Below are 9,624 nucleotides of genomic sequence, written 5' to 3' on the forward strand. Positions count from 1 at the left end.
GTTTTTTACTTCAAGGTTCACCTTTGTGTTTTACATCGACAGGAAGTACGCTGTGCCTGCAGGGCTTCCATGAGTCAATTTGCATAGACTTAACATTTCTACATACGGGGGGACAGCTATTATTTGTACATTTCTACCCGGAGGGCACACCTGATTGTTACTGTGGGTGTACATAGGATGAGGGGTACACCTGACACTTATACACATTTGCTAGGCCTGCACTGTTATGTCAGGTACTCCATTTCAGTCTGTACTATTGCCTATCGTACTGGCTTGAGGCATACCACTGTACTACAGACCTTAGCTTCCAATTACACACATATTAGTTTGTGACTTCATAGCCTACCCAACCCACATCACACTGCCTGGCCTGCTGTTATCTGACTGCATAGGCCTGGGGGGAAGGTTACTAATATGCCTCTTCAGAGGGCATGATACAGCATTTGTTTGTGTTTGCGTTTGTCTACAATTGTCCTGCTGGCTGTGACTGTTAGGTATGTGACCCCCCCCCCCCAACTGGTGCGTGTGAGTGACTTAAGTTGTGTCTGTGCCAGTGAAATGCTGTAATGGCTTAGTGGTTCAGTACTGTGACTATAGGGCACAGTATCCTGAGTTCGAGCCCTGTCACTGCTTTTTATTTTCCTGCTGGGCAGGCCTGACTGGTTAAGGAACAGTAAAGCAGGTGTGTGCGTGTTTACCCGATTTTGCTCGACTTTGCCCAACATTGCCAAAATTTGCCCGATGTTGCGCTGGTTAGCTCGGTATGCAGCTATGCGCAATTGTATTTAAATATGCTCAGTACTGGTAAAATTTGCTTAGCAGTGCTTTATATTGCTTAAAATAGGGACTCATGCCTCAGGTGGTGCTGCAGGGCTGCCTATGTCGGATGCACATATTACACTCCCTATACATGTTTGAGAACAGGTAGTGTCAAGTTAGGCATCCCTTTTACTGTATGTGCGAGTCAGAGAGAGGTGTCATTTCCAGGGTTCCTACTGAGTCAGTGTATGTGCTATGCGTTGCCTCTTTTCCAAGGCCAGGGCATACTGGGCACGCCTCCTTCTGCCTACTGGGGCAGGCTCAGGTTGTTCCTCCTCCTGAGTCATGCTGTGCCTGTCCAGGCCTTGACAATGGTGGGGGGCTGTTTGGCCCTGCCCCATGTTGTTCCTGCTGGAGCTGTTTCCGCAGGATCATATTTTGTAGCATGGCACATACCATGACAATTTGGGTACACGTAGTTGGTGAGTACTGCAAGGCTCCACCAGATGTGTCCAGGCACCAGAACAGTGACTTGAGCATCCCAAACACACGCTCAATTATGTTTCTTGTTTGTGTGTGTGCCTCATTATGGAGTTCTTGTTCGGGTGTGTGTGTGTGCATTTCTGATGGGTGTCATCAGCCACGGCTCCAGTGCGTATCCAGCAACCCCCACAAGGTGACCATCAGGGATGTCCCCATTGGCAAATCTCTGGTACAGCTGCGTCAGATGCCAGATGTGGGAATTGTGATAGCTTCCTGGGCAGCCAGCACACACATTCATTATTTTGCCCTGGGCATTGCACATGACCTGGCAATTGATGGAGGGGAGGCCCTTGCGGTTGATGTAGACCCTACCCTGCTCACCGAGTGGTGCTTTGATGTGTATGTGCGTGCAGTCTATTGCACCCACTACCTCAGGGTATTCTACTATTTGGTGGAAAAGACGCATATTACTGGCCAATGCCTCATGGGAATTGGGGAAATATACGTGCTCACCGACATGTGCTGACATGGCATCCAGGAACTGGTGCAGTACCCTGGATGCTGATGCCTGTGAAATTCCCATCATATCACCAGTTGGTCTCTGGAAGGTACCTGTAGCTAGTATTCTTAGGCCAACACATACCTTGGTATCCACTGGGATGGGTTCTCCTCTGTTGGTTCTGTATGTGAGGAGTGGCTGGCACAGCTCAACAATTTGCTGCAGGAGGTCTCTGTCTACCCTATAGCGTTCCACTATCTCCAGCTCATGTAGCCCCTGGTAGGTTACGCTGGGTTTGTACACTCTTCTCTGTCTCCTCACTGTGGGTTGCTCAGCAGCATTCACAACATCACCACCCTCAGCATCTTGCACATGTTGGTTTATGATAGCAATAGCAGCCCCTAACATTTTGCCTGACTTTAAAGTTTTTAAGCTTTCCCTCTTTGTATACTGCAGTGTTGCAGAGTTCGTGGGAAAAAACAGGGAAGAATGCTGTTTGCAGAGTTTAAAAGTGCTGGGCTGGGCAGGGCTAGTCTGCTGCCTGTGTAACTGGCTGATTCTGATATATTTCACCTGGCAGCTCTGCTATTTCTCCTTGGTTAACTTCCTACTACTGTTTTTCCTTCCTTTTCCCTTTATGTTTCCGCCTGGGTCAGCGCCGCGCACATGCTGTATGCACGTTTGCAAGAAATTTCAGATATTTTCACGGCGTGCACCTTTGGTTTCTGGTTTTCAAAAAGGACAACTGTAGACACGCCTCTTGCAATCCTGAGCAACTCAGGGCAAACACAAGACACTGTGCTCCAATAAGCTTACAGCCTTTCTGACACACCCCCTCATGATGTTACCTATATTCTACTCTACTACTCACCTACTCCTACATTTACACTCTTGGGACATGGCTCACATGCTGGGGAAAATTGGGATTCACTATCCTTATCCTCATTTGCATAGGACTGCCTACTAATGCATGGTTACATCTCTCACACTGAGCTTCCCCCCCTTAGCAACCAGTACTCAGTGGCCATGTTGACTTCAGCCTGCCATTCACCTGCATGGCAGGATAAGCTTTTTAGTGAAAATGGCTATTTTTGGCTATTTTTAAATTATTTTCTTGTTGTTTTAAAGCTACGCATGTTTGCGCGATGCTGCGCTACGCTTAAACATCAGAGATCAGGGTAAAAAAAATTAGAGTTTAATAATTTTAAACATTTATAAATGCCAATGGCTTTATATATGGCCATTGACATGCTTCCTCAACTGTATGCATCCTTTATTTGGAGCTGTCATAGCTCCGTTTTGCTATTTGCAGAACGGTACTCCGTTACCAACGGAGTACATTTCTGCAGATAACACTAATCTTCCACGGACAGGTTAGTGTTTCCTGGATTGCAAATTTACCTCATTTGTATAGCTTTCAGCAGCAAATGAGGTAATTTGCATACCATGATGCTGTCCGTGCAAGAGTAGCTTTAGCTGCTCTCGTGCATGCCCCTGCTGGATGTACCTGGATCGCACGGCAGACATATTGCCTCTGTGAGCTCCTACACTCTTCTTGCACTCCATGCAAGCTTTCGTAAATCCGACCCATAATCTGCACAGTGAGCTTACATGGTTAACAAAACAGGACTAAATATAATGAATGAGAGTAAGGACAGGATATAGAAAAATACTTTAAGCAATGCATGGCAACAGATGAAATTCATTTCAAACTAAAATCACAGATTACTGTGAATAGTTCTGGGGACTACTACTCAATGTGGGCTGGCCAGGGTCCACGTAGTTTATTCTTATGAGGTCTCCTCAATAATTGTGTTTAATTTAACCACCAGGACTAGAGTGAGAAAGCTGTGGCAGCAGTAAAGTGTGCCAAATACCCCTAGGTCTTTTTCATATTCTGTCTCCATCAATTCTACCCCCCTTTGCTGATACTACAAATCAAGTTCGTAGTGGCCAGAGTTTAGTACTTTGCATTTGTCTGCAATGAAACACAACTGCCATCTTTCTGTACATCTGGTCAGCCTTGCTAAGACTTTATTTAGATCATTTCACCTTGCACTGCTGCACACACCTTTTTGTATCTTGAAGGAATGGGCTAATCCCATTCAGTCTTTCCTCATCTAAACAAGGAATGAAACTCCTATAAATAGAACTGGCTCTAGAACAAACCCTTGCATTACTGAAAGTTATTCCTCCTTACTCCTAATGATTGCTCACTCACCATAATTCTTTGCATCCTACCATCCAACTAACCTAATTCCTCAGCTTTGGAGTTGCCCAAAATCACATATATTTTCTTAGCAAATGTCTGTCCAGACCAAGTCACAGGTCATGCTAAAAGCCATGTAGCACATGTCCACTGCAACTCAACTTTAAAGTTCTCTTATATCCCATGTGCAATACTAGATTACATCTGACTGACAGGTCTTTCTGAACATGAAGCTATATATAATGGTTATTATCCCACAGACCGTTATCCTTTAGGAAGGCAACTAGCCTTCAATGAAGAATTTTCTCCATGACTTTCTTTGCCACTACCTTTAGACTAAAACAGATGAAAGGTCATTTTTTTCTGCCCTCTTCCTGGCAAAATTCTACTAGTGTTGCCATATTCCAGTTCTAATGCATTTCTTTGTTGGACAGTTATCTACTGAAGGTAGAGCTCTGCCAATTAGAACAGCTAAACTCCTAAGGATCAAGGTTTCCAGCTTTTCTGAGGCAACACTATATACAAGTTCTTGAGTCCATAATATACAATAAGTGTATTAAAGAATTTGGACTATCAGGCACAAAATCATCCATTTTGTATTTATTATAGTGAGTTTAGGAGGTGAACCACTTGGACATTAGTATAATGGTTAAGGTGTTTATCTACAGACAGAAAATGCACGGTTTGATTCCAACACTGGATAGATGGATAGGCTTAAAATGGCCCACAAGGGCAGATAGGTTCATAGATTTAGTACTAGGCTATGAACCTATGAAACTATGCCCCCTAAACAAAAAATAATAGCAATAATAAAGTAAGTGTATGTGTGTATATATGTACACACACACAATTATATAGCTATATATCACACACATATATAAATACATACATAGAAAAAGAGAGTCTGTAAATGACCGATACAGATATGCTCTAAGCTATTAAAAAAGTTGTAAAATGCCTTTCAGAAAGCACATGAATAAAATGGGTCATCGGTGTTACCTATGATTAATGGACCACCCAAACCTTAAGTAGGACATCCCATTCAGGGGCAAGAGCTTGAACAGCATCTTCCACTATTTTTACATTGAAATTTTTCCTTATTTTTGAGATTTGATGACCTCGGAGTTAAAATAAACAAACTGAGAAATTCAAGCTCCCTGCATGGGCTGTGTCTGTGTGGAGTTGGGTCTTCTCCTCTCACAACCACATAGACACATTAGCTAAAGTCACTTAAATAAACTTAGTCAGTGGAGTCATCTGATCTACTATTCCTCAACCAAATATCCTAGCTCTCTCAAAAGCATCTGTTGTAACTGGAGCATAAAGTTAAAATCTGTGGCACATGTTTCAAACTGCCTTTAGTGAGAGATCAGACCCGAAGTGCTAGTGTGACTACTATAAATGGACTGGTTTTCAGCTATACATAAAAGACTATCAAATGTAACACAAATTGTTAGCGTTTCTGCTGACAATTATCTAATTTTTGTATTTATTTACTGTAACAGTGAATATTCTGTACATGTTTTGGTCATATTTTATTTTTTTTAATATGTACTGTTTTTCACTTATGCTGTGTAAAGTGGTGGGAAGGCAATGTTCTCTTAACCCGCTCCAAAAAATCTTGTTACTGGAAAGCAAGGACATTAACGGGGTGGTGTACCGTCTCTTATAAAAGCATAAAAAGTGCAGGATATCAAAATTAGAATGTGAGCAGAACCTGTACAGTAGTTAGCATAACATAACTACAAAATTTACAAAAAAACACATTATAAGCATATCTATGAACTTCATGTTAGAGCAAAGTAAACATATATTCACACATTTCTGTCTTTATAGATAGGCAAGCCAGTTAAATGCTTATGTTTTCATTTATTTGTATGCATTTCTCATAATGCAAGATATCCTAATGTCCAAACTAGGCAAGACAGTAAGGCACAGATCTGTAGTTTGTAGTTTTACATATACACAAACATATAAGCCCACTAGACACAAATGTCCCTTTTCAGGAGCAACCCAGGAGAAGAGTTGCTTAAGTGGCTTGCTTAAAGTCACACAGTAGGTAAATGTAGGTGGAAGGAATCAAACCCTGTGCCATAGACACAGGAGGCAGCTCAATGACAGCTTAGACCCTTATTCTGCAGAATACAGTAGGGGTGAACAGACTGAAATAACACATTTTTCTTAATTAATACAGTACCCAAAAACAGCAAGTGCTTTTTAACTCTGTTCACATTCAGACAACTCTCAACTCTTTATTACAGTTTAAAAAAGGTATTTATGAGTTACTAAACAAAATCCCTTTACCATCTCCCACATAATAATCAGGGGCATTAAAAGTGTATCATGTGTAAACAGTACATAGGAATGAAAGACTGACTAAATAACAATTTGTCAGTTCTAGCTCTGTCACCATTATACATCTTGTAAGACAAACTGCTTTCCATTGAAAATAGCAAACAATACAGCTGTGTACTTCATTAATTCTGAAATCCAGTTCTCCCTCTTTTGAAAAATGAGATAAAAGGACTATTGTATACTATTGCTCTTCAAATGTTAGTCTCACTCTATCCATTACTGTTGTTTATACCCTTTCTCCCTATGCCTCCACTGAAAATGGGTCCTATGCCTCGTCAAGACTTTCCTGGTAAACAAAATCAATAAATAAATATAAAATATAATATAACATATAAATAAATTTGCCTGCAATCATTACTACACTATGAGCAAAGCAACCATTCACACATTAGCTATAGCACTGGAATACCTCTGCATACTTTCAGTTAAATTCTGAGCTACATGCCATCAAACATTTATAATGAATTTCAGTTGTGATAGATTTCATTAAGAAAATTTAACCTGTTTTTGCATGGCTGTCTAGTCTTTCAGTAAACATGCACAACATTCCCTTTCCTGTCTTTTTCAAACATCAACACAATTTAAAATGTACATACTACACTGGAAAAGTAAAGAACGTATATATGCACAAGGCAGCTTATGTTTTAACTCAGTTTTGTCATACATTTCCTTAAACTGTAGACAGGAGGTGAACCACTTACTATGCCATAAATAAAACAGTTCACTAGAAAGAATGCAGTAAAAATAGATAACAGTCGTTGTGAATGACAAATACAGATATGAGAAAACAGGCCATTCAAAAAGGTTGTCAAACACCTTTCACAGATCAAGTTTGACAAGTGCAGAAGGTAGCAGCTTTTTAATACCATAATAAGTATATTCAATTTAAATCATGATTAACCAAGATGGTGCAAGTCTGCATGCCTGCAAGTCACAAACATTAATGTGAAATCAAAGGGTAAGAAAATTCTCAAACTTGAATCTCTTAGACATAGGAAACAAACAAAGCCTTAGGAAAGACACAAACATTAACATCACCCCTTCACTGCAAACAAATAAATTGACAACTATTAAAAGTTTTGAGGAAATGCAATTTACATTCTATTATTCGCTCAAAAGAAAGCCTTACATTTGGAGATATTTTTTCTCACAATTCACATGGGTGAATCAGATTTGTGCACTGTCAGGCTCATACCTCTCAACTTCTTAGCATAAGAAATCTGCACAAAACCTAAAATAATGGGGGACAAATACCACTTCAGAAAAAGTTAGGAAAAGCATAAATAATAAATATACCCTTCACTTTCAATATATAATATGTGCAATCCTTCTATCAGTTTGCAGACACTGTCAGAACACACAAAATAAAAACCAAATGTGGAATGCAATTCAGATATTAGCATCATACTTCAAGTGTACCTCATTACGAGGAACTTACCTCATTTAGGGTCTTACAAAGTTTATGCTCCTCGAAGTTCCACACTGAAAGGGTCTGTCACACATTCAGTGTTATGAATTTTTAAACTGATATCCAGAGTAATCAGTAATGAATCAATCATTCTAATTCATTAAAAGATCTTTTGTATAGGTTAAACCAGCGTATTTTAACTATCCTGTAACCTTCCTTGTTGATACTGTGAGAAAGTTGTTAGTACGTGTTTCACATTTTGCCCATTTATTCCCCATTATGAGGAATAGTGTTCCTCATTTTGGGGGTGTAAAGTTGAGTGCTACGATTAGCATTATCACCACAGAAAAGTAGGAATAAAATCCTAACCGTATTACTTGCTAAACTTTTCGAGGAACTCACTATCTTCCAAGGGGTTTCCAACACAAATGAAAAACAGAACGACAGAAAAAATAATAATAATAAGCAAATTATAGCATTTCCTTACTTGACAAGCGGCTGTTTCTCGTAAGGCTTAATAGCCACACAGCAGCACCTCCACTTCAGGCAACAGACACCTGACAACCAGTCGGAAAAACTCATGGATATGCAGAAACAGAAGACTGGGGAGGCAGAAGGCTAGAGTCATAAAGCACTAGGGAAAAAATCAGTGGCTCGGGTTTGCCATACACAAAATCCTCCTTCAAGTCTGCAATTGTAAGATTGTATAAACAGGGTAGTCTCCCAGGCTCCAGACACGCTGACGAACGATAAAATGCAACAAAACCAAACGTCACTGGACTTGCCCTAGCTAATACCTTCCTTACTCCTATTAGGGCTCTTGGATCTTTCTGTACGTCGTGCTTCTCCTATACTGTAGTTTAGCTTCTGCTTCTTCAAGGGGAAGTACCCTTCACTGGCTTTTCACTTAAGAAACTGAAAAATGCTCATTCCAGCAGATGTAGCGCAACAGCACAGTGCGCCTGCGCTCTGCTCCACAAAAGGAAATATTGGCAATAATAAAACCCACAATTTATCAGCCCTTGTTAAAAAAGCTAGATAGGGACTGTGAGAAAGTTAAAACGTATCGTTGGAAATGTCCCACCATATTCCATTTGTTTCGGAAGAATTTGTATTAAGTACAACAGAAGTGTATGGAAATGGCAGAGGAGTTAGAATAACATTGCAGGCAGACAAAGCATATATTTGACATTTTACCTCAAGGATAAGAGAAATGATTAATAACAAAAATATGAAAAACCTATATAATAAATACATTAAAACACTTTAAGCGAGTAAGAAAGTATGTGAAGTATTTTAACTTGCATTTCATTACTTCATAAATCCGCGCAAAATGAGGAATACATGAAATATGTGAATCAAAATAGGATCTGTATGAATGGCACAGAGAGCAATAACCTGATAAAAGATTCCGGTCACGCTCATCAGGCTGAAGGAAAGGATGTGACTAGTATCAGACTCCCCTGCCTTTACTTCGCATCCTTTACTGCTAGGATGACATGTTCCCATATGAAAAATGCAAGCAGGTAAAGCGCACGACAAACAAAACATAAAGAAAATCGTTCGTTTTGTTTGTTTAAATGTTTGCCTGCCCTCCATAATGTAAATAGCTGAGGGGTAAAACCTGACTAGGAGGTGACGGTATGCGTTCCATAAGACACTTATTCAAGTTCTAATTTCATATACACTAAAAAAAATTGGGTGCCGGCATGGGGAAGTTAGGGCAAATACACGTGGGATACACTCCTGCCCGTAGTTGTAGACATAGAAGTGTTTTTGTTCCTAATAGCCATCCTGTTGTGGGTGCATCTAGCAACATATGTGGGTTACATATACGGCGTTTTTATGACGCCCAAAGGTTTTGTAAATTTTATAACTTGTCTCAAGAGGAACACAACGCTGTTATTAAGT

General features: G+C 40.2%; 1 protein-coding gene across 1 annotated transcript in view; it reads right to left on the minus strand.

Annotated features, from left to right (window-relative positions):
- MREG (melanoregulin) overlaps positions 1-8,656 on the minus strand; it is an 804,260-nt gene extending 795,604 nt beyond the window's left edge. The window contains exon 1 of the mRNA XM_044075691.1: positions 8,201-8,656. Coding sequence (XP_043931626.1) covers positions 8,201-8,295 — 95 coding nt within the window. The 5' untranslated portion in view covers positions 8,296-8,656. The remainder of the gene's footprint in view (positions 1-8,200) is intronic.
- Between the last annotated feature and the right edge of the window lie 968 nt (positions 8,657-9,624).

The sequence above is a fragment of the Protopterus annectens genome, chromosome 6.part1, assembly GCF_019279795.1.
Source record: "Protopterus annectens isolate FY-2018-M chromosome 6.part1, PAN1.0, whole genome shotgun sequence".
In the NCBI taxonomy this organism is placed as follows: Eukaryota; Metazoa; Chordata; order Ceratodontiformes; family Protopteridae; genus Protopterus; species Protopterus annectens.